The sequence below is a fragment of the Schistocerca nitens genome, chromosome 1 (genome assembly GCF_023898315.1).
Source record: "Schistocerca nitens isolate TAMUIC-IGC-003100 chromosome 1, iqSchNite1.1, whole genome shotgun sequence".
In the NCBI taxonomy this organism is placed as follows: Eukaryota; Metazoa; Arthropoda; class Insecta; order Orthoptera; family Acrididae; genus Schistocerca; species Schistocerca nitens.
Window position 1 is genome coordinate 1,047,948,277 of NC_064614.1, and position 19,254 is coordinate 1,047,967,530.

Sequence of the window (19,254 nt, forward strand, 5' to 3'; positions counted from 1 at the left end):
GCATGTGAATCATTGCAAGTTTAATCACAGTAAAACATTTTCTTTAATGCAGTTGGCCAGAACAAATAATTTTTTCTTGCTACTTTGAAAAATGGGTATTTCATTGTACTTGATTTATTTTTTGTGCTTGTTACATCGAAACTAACAATATTACTGCTACTTTAAATTAAGTTGAAATCATCAAACCTTTTTATACTTTCCAACAGCACGAGCCTCTTAGAAAACATCATCTGCTTATATCTTTTTAACCACAAAGCTAGTTTTATACATTATTTTTTGTTGTGAATTTGTATATTTTATTCTCTTGCGATCAAAATATAACAGTGGATTTTAAACGATTTTCCCACTGAAACAAACACAAATATGATACTTGCTGAATATTTTTGTATCAAAATGTATCAAAAACTACTGATGAAAACAGAAGGCAGTCAGCTCGATCCACTTATTTAAACATTCCATGCTTTTTGTCAGATGGGAGCAATTCAGAGTCTCCATGTGAAATGATGCAGAACTTACAGCTCTGGTAGGTCTACTGTCTGACTGGCACCAACAGTAATGAAAATAACTATATATGACCTAAAAAAAGCAAGTAACTGAAAATATTCAGCCATCAGTATTCAATCAATAACATGCTTATTTTCATGAATCTGTGTCTTTGGTTTGCAGTCTTTTCCACTCATTCTTTCTTTCTCATTCTCTGTCAGTAGCGACCAAGATATTGTAAGGAATCTTGTTTGTGGATAGTAATTTGTTTATTCAATACCCACATTTTGCAAGTAATTTTCATATTAAATTACTTGTTATTTAAAACTGCATGTCTTTGTTTTAGGATGGATTGGGCCCATACTTGTCATAATATTCTGCATTAATTCTGCGTATGGTGGTGCTCGCCTTGGAGATTGTTGGGCAATTTTAGAAGAAAGGTATCCAGAGTACAGAACACCTGTCAGGAATCCCTATGCTACTATTGCTTACAGAGCTGTTGGCCGGAAGACAAGGTTTGTATATTTCCTTCACATAGGAAAGCATCAGGTATTCGTTAAAGGAGAACCACTATTATTACTTGTAACTGAGTGCCACATTTCCACTACGAAACATGATTTACCCTGTCTCATCTTGACTGCTGCATGTGACCCTTCAGAAAGCTCTATTTAAATACTAAGATGCCATGTCATGGATCATTCTTCAGTCTGGAAAAAAAAGAAAAAAATCCAAACATACTGGGAAAATTCACTGTATGTAAACCATGTACTGCAATTCTTTTGCTCTTACTACAAATATGTCTATCTGGGATCTGTTTATAGAAAAATCAACACTTAATTTGACACTGGGAAGAAGATTTCATATTACAACAGTATAATTACATGAATCCTAATTTACGTAGAAAGTGGATAAATATTGTTTTCTTTGGCACTGACATTACATCACACATTTGATTTGTAAATCCTACTTATGATAGTGAAATAAAACATCATTAACTGCATTCTAGAGCAACCACTGAACCGTGTGTTTTTTGATCTTCACTGCCTGAAGGCTATTCAGCTGAATATGTATTTCACATCAATGAACTCACTTGGAAGCCTATAAACCAACAAAAACACTAATGTGATCTCTCACGTTATATTGGCATGACTGATTAATGGTGTACTTGTGGGTGTTCTGCTAAGTTGTTGTTTTTTCATTTTATGCACACTACTTTGAAGACCAGTACAGTTGTCTTCTTCAGGTGCTACGAGTTCTGCTGTTATATGTACTTGGTACCTGAAGTCCTACCAGTTGGGGCCAGGCAGCAGATAAACATAACAGCAAAACTTGTAGCACCTGAAGAAGACAGCTATATTGGTCTTCGAAATATTATGCACAAAATGGAAACACCTTAACCATGTCACAACATTTGCATTTAAGTAAATTTGAAGACTATATAACATGAAATCATTTTGATGTAATATTTTCTGACTGATTTGAAGTGTGTGACTGTAAGTGTGCATATTAAAATGCCCAAAGACAGTGGATTAATCCTATGAAAGTAGTTGCATTATTAATAAGATACACCATATCGGGGATAGAATTTTACTTACTACATTTGTGTTTTGGCCGTAAATATAATTATATTCCAAACTGAAAATAAAATAGAAAACTTACTATTATTTTTAACAGTAAAGAAAAAATTAATTTCAGCTTGCTGGTATCAGGATGCATACAGTTCACCCTTTTTGGTGCTGGTACAGTATACTTGTTACTTGCATCACAAATGGTGCAGGAACTGCTGGAAGATTTTGTAACAAGAGTCAACTTCTGTGTCTGGTTCCTGGTTATTTGCATCATACTAACTCCAGCGATGTGGTTGGAATCACCAAAAGATTTTAGGTAAGGTCATTACATCTTGCTGTTGTGGTCTTAAGTGCAAAGACTGGTTTCATGCATCAGGTCTATCCTGCGTAAGCCTCGTCATCGCTGTGTAGATATTGTAACCTACATCCACTTGAACCTGTCTGCTGTAGTTAAGCCTTGGCCATCCTCTACAATAATTATCCTCAAGCTTTCCTCCATAATCAAATTAAAAATTCGTTCATGTCAGCATGTGTCCTATGAAACAACTTTTAGCCCAGTTTTGTTGTAAATTCATTTTCTCTATGATTCCATTCAGTACCGCTTCATAAATTATCTGATCTACTCATTTAGTCTCCAGAATTCTTCTGTAGCCCCACATTTAAAAAGCTTCTGTTCTTTTCTTATCTGCACTAGCATTGTCTGACTTTCACTTCCATATAAGGCTGCACTCCAAGAAATACTTTCAGCAAAGACTTTCTTCTAACTCATAAATTTATTTCCAATGTTAATATATTTCCATTTTTGAGAAAAGCTATTGTCACAGTTGACACTCTGTATTTTGTATCTTCTTTACATCTGCCACCATGTTTTCAAGTCCTCCGACCAACCAACAAGGTTAATGAGTCCTAGATTCTACACTCCAACTGATAGAAAGCCAGATTTTTTTTCTATCTGATTACATCATCTCCCTGAGTAGTCTCCACTCGGAGAACTGATTGGAGGACTATTTTATCTCCAAAACATTTTACACAAGAGGAAGGACAAAATGACACATAATTCTTGCATAAAATGATTGTTAATAGAGGAATATCAATGGAAAAATGAAAAAGACAGAGGTATCACTAAACTCTATTCTAATCTGAACATAAGAACGTGTTGTGAATCAGCTTTAAATGGTGACTCTAGGGATATACTACAGTCCCCAAGCTATCATCTGCACAGGGATCATGAGAATAAGATTAGAATAATTACTGCTCACAGAGGCATTCAGTCAGTCATTCTTCTGGCACTCCATATGTGAATGGAACAGGAAGGAACTGTAATAACTGATACAATGGGACATACCCTCTGTCATGCACTTCATGGTGGTTTGCAGAGTATAGATGTAGATCTAGATGCAAAAATTGTGAGGTATGGGGAATGCTGAAAGATGGAAGGGGTGGTTAAGGAGAGTGTGTGGGTGGGAAGGGAAGGAGAGGGAGAGTACAGAGGATGATAACAATATATGAGAAGGAGCAGCTCCAGTACTTGCAATGGTGCACATAGGAGTCAGAGGGGCAAATTATAGTAAAAAGAAGACAGTAAATAGTATGTTGAAGCAGCAGTAGTCCAAAGAGGCCAGTAAGATGTGTACTCTTAGGCTGAGAGAATTTTAGAATATGCAGTTGGGAGTCATGTGAAATCACTTATTGAGAGGAGGAAACGGGGGTTTGGGGGGGGGGGGGTGTAGAATGAAGATAAACAAGGCTCCAGTTGCCATGGTTTGTAAAGCAGCTGCTAATATTGCTCGCTTTGTGCTGAGCAGCATATTCTACAACTAGGTGATATGTTACTCCTGGCCACATTGTCATGATAGCGATTATTTGCTTAGGTTCACGGTCACCACCACACAGAAAGTTATGCAGTGGTTACAGCAAATTTGGTAAAGAATATGGTGTCTATCACATGTTCCTCTGCCTCTTTTGTTATTAAATGTGCTGCTGTCCTCATGACATGACTGGAGTAGTTGTTGATGGATATAAGTATGAATGGATGTACCAGTGGATGGGTGGGAGATGAATCATTTCAGTTGTGTATTTTACAGGTATGTGACTAAGGGTTAAAGGGCCAGAGACGGGCAATAACTTGAGACCTCCAAAGAGTTCAGTAATTATGAATTCAACGATAGTACATGGATAAGACTGTACCAGCTTCAGTCCATAAATGATGAGTGTAATCAATAGCAATGCTAAATTGTTTGTAACTATCACATTGTGTTCAGTTTCTTTACTATCTGATACAGTATAATTATATTGTTTAATTTTTAGTTGCACTACAGCAGTGTCATTTGAAATTAGTTGTGAGATACTTTTTTTGAGAGGGTAGCATGGCAATAATGTCTTACCTGTACAGTAACTCATCATTAAATAATTCACTCTGTACATTCTACCTTTTGGTAATATATAACATTTTCCTTGCAGCAGCTGCATTGTAATAAATGCTCTTTCTTTTTCAGCATTGTAGGTGTTGGTGCTCTGCTTACCACAGCATTTGCATGTGTCTTCATCTTCTCTCAGATAGTAATAGAGGGAATGGATAATAAATATCCAGTGCTCCATAAACCTCATAGTTTCCACAGGTTTTTCCTTGCGTTTGGCACAATTTTGTTTTCATTTGGTGGAGCATCAACATTTCCTACTATTCAAAATGACATGATAAATAAAAGCAAATTTTCCACGAGCATTGTAGTTGGTTTTTCTGGTAAGAACAATAATTATTTATCACACCAGAAGTTTTTTATGAATGCATTTCAATGTCATTAAGTTTCACTGTGCACCTTAATGTGAGCTACACTGGCTAATTATTTTCTCTGAACATTTGGTAGAGTGGGAGGAGATTACCTCCATCCAGTAGAGATTCTTTTGACTTGTTGCTGAGAAGTCAGAGCTTCTTTGCAGCTCTCATACCTTCTATGACAAAGTTATCAATTCAAATACTGGTTGGAAGCCCACTGTGCTTTACTAGATGCAGTATTTTTGGTGAGGGTTTTGGTGTCAGTGGTGATGATGTCTCCAGCGATCCTTCAACTCAAAAACTGGCCCTCTTAGCCCACAGTGCAATTTGATTTGGGGGAAAGACACAGCTGTGAGTAGAGTTGTGATCTACCAAAACTACAGTTGGATAGTTTAGGTAAAGTACATAAATGATGTGGTAAATGGTAAGATTTCTGTTAGTGTTGGTAGCATTGGTAGGGAAAGAAATGTTAACTGAGAAACTGTGAGCCGATGGCATCTGTCTTGTTTTGCACCTAATTAGAACTGGACGTCATTCAGTGTTAGTCCATTGCGTGTTTTATATCCATATAGAGTATAAATTGCATTTTATAAGTAATAAAAATTAGTTGATCATGTAGCTTATGCACTTTTATGTCACCAGAGCAGTTACTTTTGATACGAGCACAGTTCACAGGCTCAAATATAAAAAAATATATACGTAATTATTGTTGTTATCTTGTACTCAATAGAACTTTTTCATCATGATCAAAAACTAAAGTTCCCTCTTGTTATTGATAAATACAAAAATTGTTACAAATAATAAAAACCTATTTTATATAAGTTCGACAAAGTATTGAAGCAATCAAGCATCTGTATTGTTTTCTTTATTTTTACTGCAATGTATCTCTGTTGAATGTTATAGATCATCAGATTTTCAGATAAAACCTGAATTAAACATTGAAAATGTCAATTTTGCTATAAATACTGTTTATTTTTTCATAATAGACAGGTGTATATGATATAGCAGTGCATGCATGTCCAAAGCTGCTATGAAATACATGAAACGTATTTGCAGTTGCAAATATGGACAACCTTCAGCTATATAATGAAATGACGACATTGGAAATATGTATTGAACTGTATGAATGTATGAGGTTGTAGGTAGATGGACAATGACATATGGAAGCTTGGGCCTGGCTGTCGATCGTGCTCAGATAGCCTACGTTGTTATGGTGACTGCTCACAACAAGCAGGAAATAGGGGTTCGAATCTCACAAGGGGAAGGCCTCAGACAAGGCCAACCAATTCGGTTCAAATTTGGCAGGTCGCTTGTGTACAACCTAAAACGAAGGAATCTAAAATATTTTGGGTCAACACCCCCGCGTTTTTGAGAAAATGACCCCTAAAAGTTATGAAGAGCAATTGACTCAAAATTGGCGGGATCAATAGATAATTGTAAATAGAGCATTTTTCATAATCAGGTATGGGGTCTGCAAACGCATACTATTCCAGAAATCGAGGAAAGAAACTTACAACTGTTGCTTCTGTACCCATGTGGTAAACACTTTTTGCCGACAGCACTGATAGCCCAACGGCTAAGGTAACAGGCTGGGAATCGGAGAACCCGGGTTCCAATCTCGAAGAAACCTAGTGGATGTTATTATTTTCGTTTATATTTTTCCATATCTCAATTGATAGGGATAGGAGAGTTAATGAGGTAAGTAAATCAATAAGGAATGATAATAATAAGGTAGGCAAATAAATTTCTCAAACCTCTTGGGGTAGTAAACAACTAAAATGTTACTCCAGGTCACTTTACAATGGCTCTTCCAGTCACTGTTACGTGTCCTCACTGTTCGTCAAACAACTAGATGGATGGTACTTGTCATATAAAAATTTGAAACAAATATACTCACGGCACCAAGAACATCTAGTGAATGCAATCTTTCGAAAGCTACACCGTTCCTTCCGAAGAGTCGGCGAAAAACAAACTTGATTTACATTTAAAAATATGTCTTTTTCAGGGATTAATTTTGATGCGTACCATGCATACGATATCATGGCCTGAAAAATCGGTGCTGAAAGTTGGTTATGAATTATGCTGTAAATAGTTATTGCATCCGTGCGGTTGTGCAATTCCTGCTGGGTTTCCAGAAGCACACTGCAATTCTGAAGCCTGGAAATAAAGTTTTTAACCTGATGATAGAAATAAACATCACACGGCTGGCACACAGGTGTGCAGTTTGGCGGTATTACTTTTACTGCGCACGTCGGCTGACCCTCGCCATCTATAAACATTGTGTCATATATTGTAGTATTACTTTGTCCACTCCAGGAATCCAATACTTGACAAAACTTGTTATCAGAAACATATGGTTTTAAAACATTCTCAAGAATTGTTCTGTAAATTGCATTCGTCAGTTTCCCGGATTTGGAGCAGGTAATGTAAACATTTTTCAACTAGTCGGTTAAACGATTGACGTCTTCTATAACCCGAGGACCAAATGTAACATTTGTTTCTTGTAAACACAGGAAAACCTTAGGCAACACTTTTTCAGAGGCAGTAGTGGCATATTGCGCCATGTACGAATGTGTTAGTATGTTTTTACTACCAACTGCTACAAGGGTTCGTTTTTCTCTGTTATGCGATAACGTGCGTCGAATGTTCACCCGATACTCGCATCATGTTTGATCGGTGTTGATCACCGCCGTTTGCGTGTTGAAAAGAGCCGCCACTTTCTGTATATCTTCTATATTTTGTACCTCTTTATGAGAGACGTATTTAGTGACGTGCCGTTGACGAATTTTATACTCTGATTTGAAATTTCTTGCCCAAGATGATGATACAGCAAACATAAAATCTTTGTTGGGCGTATACTGAAGAGCTGCACCTGCAGCCCACTTCTGAAGTATTCTGGTTGTTACATTCTCGTTATATCAACGAGATATGACAAATCGGTCGTATGTCCACTTATTTATCGCCTGGTATTTGTCGCATCTTGTCCCTCCTTTAACGATATCACTCTCCCACAATTTCAAGTCCTCATTCCTTTTCAGGGCTGTTGTTGCTCCATTCTTTTGCAGTGTTTGTAAGTTCCTATTTGGATGATTCCTGCTAGCGCTACTGCCTTAACTTTTACTTCAAGGGGTATAGCACTGTAGTTAAATCGTTTAGTAAACGGTTCGTAATACTCATCAGGAACAGATGAAGCACATATTCCCAGTGACGTAGAGATTTACGAAGTGTTATGACCATTTTGCGATTCACTAGTCGGGATATCTTCCACTGAATCACTTGCTTCGTCTTCATGGTATAGTACTTCAGTATCAAGAAAAGACATTTCATTCGTCAGCTCCAAAAATCTCTCGACGATAGCTGCTCCTATCAATCTGGAACGCCGAGAAACAGACCTGGCTGCTTCCGGTAGTGCACTGATAATGCATCTGTATTGAAACACTTTTACAAACCAAAACACAGCGACGGTAACTTCCCGCTTGCCATCGTCTGTGACAGGCTCCCAACTATAAATTACAGTGCTAGTCAAAGGGTGTACATCCTCCATTACTCAGATTATGCACCTGAAAGATATGACAACAAATAATAATTAGTTACTATGGCATAAACAGACAAGCTAATTACTACAAACTACATACAGTACTCATCATATGTTACTTACGGAATAACACTGTATTCATTCACAAAACTTATTTCATTCGGCACATTAATGATGGAAAAATCACTACATGTATCCGCGAGGTTCGCAGCAGCCTATTGACGGAAAACAACTCTTTCCGATTGACTTCTATAAGAGTCGTGCTGGACACATTCTCTCTTCCAGATTCACAACTATGATAAGACGAAGAGGCAACTGGGACAACATTACTCTCCCCGCGTGCATTCTGTCCCATGCCTTGCTGTAAACAAGCTTCGCGCGGTTGGCTATCTGTGATCCCTCATGAGGAATTCGAAGCACTCTTATTCGTAGTTGTTTTCATGTGACAAGGCTTAAAAGTTTAATACTTTACTAACTCACGGCGTTTGGGAAATTAGTTTGCCTACCTTATTATTATCATTCCTTATCGATTTACTTACCTTATTAACCCTCCTATCCCTATCAATTGAGATATGGAAAAATACAAACGAAAAGAATAACATTCACTAGGTTTCTTCGAGATTCGTACACAGGTTCTCCGATTCCCAGCCAGTTACCTTAGCCGTTGCACTATCGGCGCTTTCAGCGAAAAGCTTTTACCGTGTGGGTACAGAAGCGTTTGCGGATCCCATACCTGATGATGAAAAATGCTCTATTTACAATTATCTATCGATCCCTCCAATTTTGAGTCCATTGCTCGTCATAACTTTTAGGGGTGATTTTCTCAAAATTGCTGGGGTGTTGACCCAAAATATCTTAGAGTCCTTCGTTTTAGGTTGTACACAAGCAACCTGCCAAATTTGAGCCGAATCAGTTGGACGTGTCTCAGGCCTTCCCCTTGTCAGCTCTACACAAATGTTCAATTTCATCATTCCATTATGCTGTAGGTTGCCCATGTTTGCAACTGGAAATGTGTTTCATGAAAACAAGAGGATAACTATCTAGAACAAAAATGTTATGTAAGTTACATGGCCCATATCCTCAGTTCCTAGACAGTTCACCACTCCTGGTTTATAGGGGAATCTAGTAAGACACTGATTGCATACGTAAAGAGAGTGATAGTTATAAGGTAATACCCGATAGGTATGCAGCACATCTAACATACAGGTAAAATGGTACGATCTTAACTGACAAAAGCTACTAGGAAAACTGCAGTAGTCTACACTCACTTATGATAGTCTGATGTAGCCTAAAGTAGTTTTACAACTCTAGTGGTGAGACAAAAAAGGCTGACCACTCTGCCATCAGTGACAGGTACTGAAAGCTCAGAGAACAGTGAGAACTGTCAGACAAGTGTGGGTCCTGAATCCTTACAGACAATGTTGCATTGGTGGACAGACTCAAGATGGTGTCCAAGGGAGCAGGATGTGGCCTTGGTATGAAGTACATGTCTCTCTGACCTTCCTTCAGTATTGATACTCAGGCTAGGCAGCAATCCAAATCACTTTTGGATACTAAAGCATTCTAAATATTTCCTATATAAATGATCTGACAGACAATGTTTCTTATTGTGACTAGGCGAAACTACTTTTGTCCAGCCTTAACTGAGGGTTCTTCGATTGCTTGGTGAGATGGCATATCAAACTAGAACACAAGAAATATTAGTTCCCTTTATTAAGTAAATGAATAAAACATGTACCTAACTTTGACACACTTCTTTGCGACAGGAGTATTGGATAATTTACCCGCAAAGCATCACTTGATGAACTAGTTAAAAAACTGTTCTCTTGGAGTACAATGTTCAACATTGACAAAAGTATATATTCATCTGAAACTTTTATCTCTCACTGTCCTACTCAATAATGTCGAGTGCTGTAGCTGATGTCTCAAAATGAGGAGAGCTCTTTCTAGCTCAATTCTGTATTGACCTCAGCATGAGTGTGCTGTTATGCTGAAAGAGGAGGCGGGGCCTGCAAGAGCACCTCCCATACTTTGTTGCGGGTGGCAGTGAGCCCTCGCTAATGTCTAATGTCCATGGTGTCAATTCACCCACCGTTGATGTGGCAACGTGATCTCTGTATGATACCACATTTCTAGCTCTTATATCTCATTTGCAGACAGCATAGTCATATGCTGGGAGACTTGGTGATCACCGAGCGAGGTGGCGCAGTGGTTAGACACTGGACTCGCATTCGGGAGGACGACGGTTCAATCCCGCGTCCGGCCATCCTGATTTAGGTTTTCCGTGATTTCCCTAAATCACTCCAGGCAAATGCCGGGATGGTTCCTCTGAAAGGGCACGGCCAACTTCCTTCCCCATCCTTCCCTCATCCGATGAGACCGATGACCACGCTGTCTGGTCTCCTTCCGCAAAAAACCAACCAACCAACCAACTTGGTGATCATTAGCACAGGATGAGAAGACTGAAAACTGATCTTTAACATATATAAAAGTAATGAAATGCATGCAGAATGATGGAAACACTTGCAGACTTTAGAGTACACATTAGCAATAAATCACAAACTTAAAGTATCTAGGAGAGGAAAGAATTGTGACAGTAGGAAGAAGGGGAAGATAAATGGTAAAATGCGGTCACAAGGAAGTATTGGAAAGTTTGAGAATATCAATTAGACGCCACACACAATAGTAGTGAAACATTAGATTACTGGTGGTAACAAGAGTGAGGGGGCAGTGTGCAAAAAAGAAGGAAAAAATTTAGATAGAACATCAGAATGGGAAAGGTTTGGGGAAAGAACTTAAAACCAACATGAGAGGACACAGTGAAAGGCAAAAATGCGAGTAGATGGTAGCCGAAATTAGGGGACTAGTGAATATCTATGTTAGAGTAATTGCTGTAACAGTGGAGTAATTGCAACAATGAGAAGATATAGTGCTGGAGTGGAGGACCCTAATGGAGCAGATGTTGAAACAATTGTTGTAGGCTTTCTCTGCTATAGAAAGAAAGAAATCTGTAGATCACAATCCTTCAATGAAAGAAATCTGCAAATTACTGCACAGATTTTATGAATGTGTGAAATTAATTCCAGTTATAGCCGAAATTTTTAAAAAGTATGTCTTATCTTTTTTTTTCCACAGTGATTTTGATGCTGTACTTTCCTGTGGCACTTGCTGGATATATTGTTTATGGTGATCTTGTCAGCGCTAATATCACTCTGTCTGTCAACAAGTCATATCTGATCATATGTGCAAATATCCTTATGGGTATCCATTTGATATTGGCGTTTCTCATTGTTATCAATCCTGTGTGTCAAGAGCTGGAGGAAGCATTCCAGGTACCTCATAGTAAGTAAATCTTAATATTCATGCTACTTGTACTGTATAGAGTTTAACCTGTGTTGGTACGAGGGTGGTTTGAAAAGTTCTGGAACGGAATAGAAAAAAATAACTACATCACTGAAACTTTTTTTAGTTTTCAATGTAGTCTCCTTGTAGATTAATGCACTTGGTCCAACAATGTTCCAGTGTCTTGATCCCATCTTGAAAATGAATTACCTCCAGGCCTGCAAAATAGTTGTCAACTCTGATCATCAATTCTTCATTTGAAGTGAATCTTTGTCCACCAAGAAAAATTTTCAGTTTTGGTAAGAGATAGAAGTCTGATGGAGCCATATGAAGTGAATAAGGCAGGTGTGGCAACAATTCATACCTTAGTTCGTGTAATTTTTCCATTGCAACGGCATGTGTGCGGGTGCGCATCAAGAGTCGCGGCATTCATCTTGCAGATAATTTTTTCATTTCTAATTCTTCAGTTAAAATGTGATATACCCTGTCAGATGATATCAGGCAAGTGTGAGCAATTTCACTTACTTTCAATCAACGATCATCCATGACCATTTTGATTTCTAGAGTAGTGAGACTGCTTTGATACCTTTCTTTACATAGTACTTAATCACTGCATGAATCTTTATATATATATATATATATATATATATATATATATATATATATATATATATATATATATATATATATATAAGCGCTGGCAGGTCGATAGACACACAAACAAACACAAATATACACACAAAATTCAAGCTTTCGCAACAAACTGTTGCCTCATCAGGAAAGAGGGAAGGAGAGGGAAAGACGAAAGGATGTGGGTTTTAAGGGAGAGGGTAAGGAGTCATTCCAATCCCGGGAGCGGAAAGACTTACCTTAGGGGGAAAAAAGGACAGGTATACACTCGCACACACACACATATCCATCCACACATACAGACACAGCAGTGTCTGTATGTGTGGATGGATATGTGTGTGTGTGCGAGTGTATACCTGTCCTTTTTTCCCCCTAAGGTAAGTCTTTCCGCTCCCGGGATTGGAATGACTCCTTACCCTCTCCCTTAAAACCCACATCCTTTCGTCTTTCCCTCTCCTTCCCTCTTTCCTGATGAGGCAACAGTTTGTTGCGAAAGCTTGAATTTTGTGTGTATATTTGTGTTTGTTTGTGTGTCTATCGACCTGCCAGCGCTTTTGTTTGGTAAGTCTCATCATCTTTCTTTTTAGATATATTTTTTCCACGTGGAATGTTTCCCTCTGTTATATATATATATATATATATATATATATATATATATATATATATATATATATATATATAAATTTCCATCTTTGCAAATCACTACGCAGGAGCAACAACAGAGCCATGTCACTGCCACAGCTCTCTTCCAAGTGCACTGACTTGGCACTTCTTTACAGGCAACAGTCCAATGAATATCATGTGAACAACTAGTTGCGCTAGCTCTGACCTCTTGTGGTGATTCCGAGAACTTTTCAAACGAGCCTCATAGTGTATATTACAATATTCAGATTATAAGCTGCTCCTCTGGAAGACAATCTTTTTCTGTACACCAGTGGATTTACAACTACTAATTTAAATGAGGAAAATACAAGTGAGATAAAAATAGTTTCAAGGTACACCAATGTGCAAGCACAATATGTTAACTGTAATACATTTTCTCCATTAAGATTCAGTGGCATCTATGAGATCACAGTTTGGGAATGTATTTCTAAATGCTTGTTTGGCCAGTTGATTAGACATAACTATTACTATTTGTCTGGTTTCACTTCAGTAGTGTGCATTTACATGTAATCACATTCTTAGTGATACAAAGCTAATATCTAAAGTACAAGACACTCACTGGAGCACAACTTTGTGTGTGTGTGTGTGTGTGTGTGTGTGTGTGTGTGTGTGTGTGTGTGTGTGTGTGTGTGTGTGTGTGTGTGTGTGCGTGCGTGTGCGTGTGCGTGTGCGTGTGCGTGTGCGTGTGCGTGTGCGTGTGTGTGTGTGTGTGTGTGTGTGCGCGTGTGTGCGTGCGTGTTTGTTTGTTTTACAGAGCTATGAATTACCTCTGGCATTCTTATATCTCTTCCCACTTTGTGAAACATCCAACACCCCTTTAGTACTACTCCTCAGGGAGGTCAAAATTCTTTCATGAGTTTGTGCATGGCAACCACAGGATCCCAGGCTATTGACATATACTGTCAGATGGAAGTAGGCTTCATCTGTGCACAAAATCTTCCACGGCCGATCATTGTCCACTTTCAAGCGAGTAAGAAATTCTAAAGCAAAGATCTCTCTTGCTGGCAGGAGCAACTCGTGCACATGGGTAATTTTGAATGGATAGCAAAGAAGGATGTTTCATAGAATTTTAAGCACCATACTCATGGATATGTCCAATGTTCGGGCAATTCTCCGTGGACTACACGTTTGCACACCACCACTCATCTCCTCTTGCCTTGCTGTGGCCACTGCTTCCATGGACATTGAATCAATTCATTTCCTCCCTCTGTCAGGTTGCACACCAGAAGAACCTGTCTTTTTGAATTTCCAAATCATTTTCTCCAGACCCACAGCAGGCATCAGACCAGTGCCTTTTTTCAAACCCCTCAGTGTCCGGAACTTCCGCAGAGGAACGTGTGCATAGTCATCATTCTTGTAATACGTCTTTACAAGCAGAGCGCGATCCTGCATTGAGACAGTCGTGGTGAACGTCACATGAAAGGAAGAAAAGCCGTGCACCTGGTGTGTTTGTACGAACTTCAGTGGGTCTTGTGCATGACAGGTGTTTTCATTTACATATTCTGACACATACAGTGCCATCTATTGATCAGTTTTCGTGCTATTTTTTTTTCTTCTGCTATACATTTTCCTCCTCCAGTAATATTCCATTGCAGTTTGTCTTGATTCTGACCAGTGGTGTTATTTCTACAGCATTTTGAAAGTTAAACTTTAATTATAGTCACCCTGTTCTTAACCAGACTCACAAGTTTATGGATTTTGCTGTGTTATACATGGAAATCAAGCAGCTCACGAGTAACCATGGTGTCTCCCTTTAGTTACTATGTAAAGACTTGTGCAGTAAGATACTGTAATATGGAGAAGTTTATCTTAATTTTATTTTGACTATTTAAGTACCTGATTTAGGTGACTGCTCTTTTCCCTGGTCTGTATTTAATGCAGGAGAACATACTCAACTTACAACTCTGACTGGTACTTTATAACTTTAGACAGTTAAATAAAAGTTCTACCATTCTAAACTCACAGCCATCAAGTAATAATTACTTGGCGAATAGATTGCAATTTTTAACCTCAAAAATATCTCAGCAGAGTTTGCATGCTAATGATTTTTTATTAGGCAACTAGCTGCCATAGTATTACCTGTACTTCAGATATATCACAGCACAGCCAGTTACTTGAAAGAAATTGAAAAAAATAGTAAAAAAACAGAGCAAATCCTACACATCTCCACCACTTTTCAACCCACAAAGAAAAAAAAAACAAAAAAAAAAACTTTATTTCCTTCTTGGGCATTGCCTTCTACCTTGCATTGAACTGTCCCACTATAACTTTATACAATATTTTGCAAATTATACTCAAACAGCCCTGCTGACTTAAGAGAATCAAAGCACATCTCTTATCTTATGGTCTGTTTACATATAAGTCAGTACCTTATACTTCACCATGTTCATTGTCCTGGTCCAGGCTTAACTATCTCAATAAATCAAAAAAGACTCTCCAGTCTAAGGAGCAGTGCTTTGATTCTTTACATTAGTCGTAATAATAATGACCTTCAAAATTTCAGTGATAGCTCTGCACAGGGTGCCTACATTGGTGCCTGACAGCATCTGTGATGTTGGTGTCATTGGTTGTTGGCTATGATGTTGCCACATCTTTCTCAAGTGACATAATATACATACAACATAATTATTACCATCATAATTAAAATACATTGTGCTGATAACCTCGCAATTGAGTGCCCAAAAGCTCCTAAAATACATTGCAATACAAATTTGTCCTTTACACAGCTCTTCAAAAAAAAAAAAATTTTAATCGCTGACTTGATATCCTGGTGGGTGAAAATTGTGTGTGTGTGTGTGTGTGGGGAGGGGGGGGGGATGCACTGAGATGTGTAGATCAGTTTGACATCTCATACTCATTCTGGGAGCTGCCTTTCCTAAAATTAGTGTAGTGTGCTCATTGCAACCTTAAATCAATCCAAGTGCATAATGCTACGAGCTGTACTGCAAGCAGTGTGGCATTGCGGGTAGTGTCAGTACTTGGTATGCTGGAGGTTACCAGTTGAAACCCAAGTACCAGCAGTTGTTTAGTATTTATCATTCCTGGGTGATTCTCAAAATTTCTTATGTTCACAAAGTTTGCATATTCTGCTAGCAACACTCTCCATCCAGGAGTTGTGTTTTGTTTGCTCTGTGCAGTGTTTGTTAAATAAACACGCTTTGAGTGCTGTGCTTCATTAATGATCCTGCCTTTGGATTTGGATTTGATTGTGGTTTCATGTATACTTTTACTTGGACTGCACAGCCTAGTAGTGATTTGAGAAAAACGAAGAAAAGCTTGATAGTTGGAACTAATCCCAGGCTGTACTGAAGAAAACATTTCACGACAATCAGCAAGTCTGCTTAGCAGAGCAGTAGTTGAAGAGCAGGGACCAATGAAATGAGGAAATGACACATTCTTACATACAAAATGTTTTGTCGCTGTCCCACATTGTGAATTTGAATACCACATCTATCCTAAATCTAATGTTTGATGAAAGGAGTCACAGAAGACATGTACCAAGTCCTTCTCATAAAGGATGTCACAATAGCACAAGTGGAGCCAGTGCATCAAGGAGCTACAGAAAAAGAGTTAGACAAAAAAAGTATGACTAACTCCTGAATGTGATCCCAATGGCAGTTGTGGAAGACCGCCACAATCTCGCCTCTCTCACGTGCCAGCTGGTAAGAGTAGAGATGCAGCAGTTTATGGCAGTGAGAACTGTCAGCCTGAATAAGCAAGAGGTAGCAGCTGTGGATGTCGACTCCATACTTCAGGAGGTAATAGAGAATGCTGAAGATAATCTCCAGCACCAGTCGAATATGCCAAGAAGAATGAACTCTGCCAACTCAGACTTATGCAGCAACTGTCAAACCCCAACCACCATCTGATCAATGTAGGTACAACCAATTCCTCTGCCAAGTATAGTGCCCCACATAATAGCAGACCTTTGGGTGATAGAGGACAACATGCCAGTATGTTTCCAATGTAGAGACCCTGCACACATTGTACGCTACTGCAGAGAAAGGAGGTGAGTGTTCGATGACTATTGTGCTGCCAGACATCAACTATTACAATGGTCCTATTCACACCAGTCAACTGAAGATGATTATTGTTGATCTATAGGATGAAGCCCATCGTCATTCCCTGGACAAGGTTGCTTCCCAGCATGACCTAGCCAGTTGCTGTACAGGAACCAGCCACTCATCTAGCCACTGAATTCAGGAACACTAAATGAGGTGACCATATATGGAGGTGAGGATGCCACAGATGAAAATGGGCAACAGTCACAAAGATGCCATGAAATTGCATTGACGTTGTCATTGTCCAGGTGCGAGTTGACATGGGCTTCTTTTTCTGTAATGTCAAATGCTTATTATTACTAGTTAAAGAATACTATGATCTGTGATATGAAAGTAATTGTACTGAAGGTCACAGATGGAAAATATATCCGTCTGACATAAGCATGTACTGCAAGAATAAAATAATAACTATCAATGAGAAAGCACAGCCCTTTGAACTTTTTTAAAAAGCTGAATGTTGTCATAATATTCTTCTCAAATAGGACTTCTTGCAGGCTTCACCAACAGTCATAACTCCAGATTGACAAAGTGAGTCCAACACGATCAGATTACAGAGATTGCTCTGAGCAGTTGGAAACGTTATACCCCCATTATCACGACATGTTCCAGCTGTCTAACTAAATGCAGGGAAATTGTGAGGCTTCTGTTGATTGTAAAAAGCGACCCAGGCTCTCAAAATAAATCTACATACCAATGATCATAAGTGCTAAAAGTGATCAAGGAGAACTCTGGATCACTAATCATCAGGAGCAGCCATGACTGATCCTTAAAGGTATGTGCATAGGAACAACCACAGCAATAAACCACTACCACTACAGACAACACAGTGGATGCAGCTATTACCAAACTGTCAATAGGATCTGGTCTGACCGAGGAGTGACAGCAGTGAATGTTAGCCGTCCCCACTAGTTTTCAGGTGCTTCCAAATCTAGAATGGAGAAAAGACTGGCCAAGTGGCCCAGTGTAAAACACTAAACTGGGGATCACCCACTAACTAGCCAGCACTCATAAGGGTGTCACTGGCTGAACAAAGCATAATTTGGGCGGAAGTTGAGAAGATACTACCAGGTAGATTAAAACTGTGTGCCGGTCCGAGACTCGAACTTGGGACTTTTGCCTTTCGCTGGCAAGTGCTCTACCATCTGAGCTACCCAAGCATGACCTATGCCCCGTCCTCTCAGCTTTACTTCCGCCAGTACCTCGTCTCCTACTTTCCAAACTTCACAGAAGCTCTCCTGTGAACCTTGCCTAGTTTGAGTCTCGGTCCGGCACACTGTTTTAATCTGCCAGGAAGTTTCATATCAGCGCCCACTCGGCTGCAGAGTGAAAATCTCATTCTGGAAGATACTACCAGTTGATTTCATTGAATCTTCAGAGTGTCTTTCATCCTCTCTGGTAGTCCTGTAGTCCTCGGCACATGGTGTTTCTGCGTCAACAACCAAGTACCAATGACTGAACAATACCACGTAGAAGATGTCTATCCATTGCCACGCATTGAGACCCATTGCTTGAAAGGAACACAGTATTTCTGAATTATGGAAATGCAGAGCCACTGGCAGATCAATGTTGATGAGCATGACTGGAAAAAGATTGCCTTCACAACTTCTGATGGCCTCTAAGATACAGAGTTAGGCTCTGTGGACTATGTAATTCTCCAGCCACCTTTGAACATATGATGAACAACTTCCTCTGACACAAAACTGATGACATGTTTTTGCTATCTTGATCACATTGTTGTTTTCTCAAAGACATTTTAAGAACATCTAAACCATCTGACAATTGTGTAGAAATGTATTCAGACTACAGATCTCCATCTGACTCCATAAGAGTGCACCTAGTTGATAGCGATGGAGGCTGTCCTATTTAGAGAAAATAAGAGCAGTCACAGATTTTCTGACTCCTTGACACATTTGTGATGGGAGGAATTTTCTTGGAGTGTGTTCATTCTACCAGTGATTCATAAAAGACTTCTGTAACAACACATGTCTCTTGCAAGAACTACTGCAGGGAAATGCCTAATTTTCCTGGAACTTGGTGCAAGAAGGATCTTTTCTTGTCTGTACAGAGGCACTAACTTCTCTAGTTGTAACACCGTATGATGAAAATGCAGAGATTGAACTCCACATTGACAGTAGTGGTAAAGGGAGTGGTGCAGTTAGTACAATTCAGGAAGATGGGGAAAAGGTAATAGTTCATGGT

General features: G+C 39.0%; 1 protein-coding gene across 2 annotated transcripts in view; it reads left to right on the forward strand.

Moving 5' to 3' along the window:
- The window catches only part of LOC126197187 (uncharacterized), a 68,212-nt gene that overhangs the window by 26,054 nt on the left and 22,904 nt on the right, over positions 1–19,254 (forward strand). For both annotated transcript variants that reach the window (XM_049934621.1, XM_049934622.1), the window contains exons 3-6: positions 830–998; positions 2,179–2,367; positions 4,547–4,791; positions 11,495–11,701. In XM_049934621.1, coding sequence (XP_049790578.1) covers positions 830–998; positions 2,179–2,367; positions 4,547–4,791; positions 11,495–11,701 — 810 coding nt within the window. The remainder of the gene's footprint in view (positions 1–829; positions 999–2,178; positions 2,368–4,546; positions 4,792–11,494; positions 11,702–19,254) is intronic.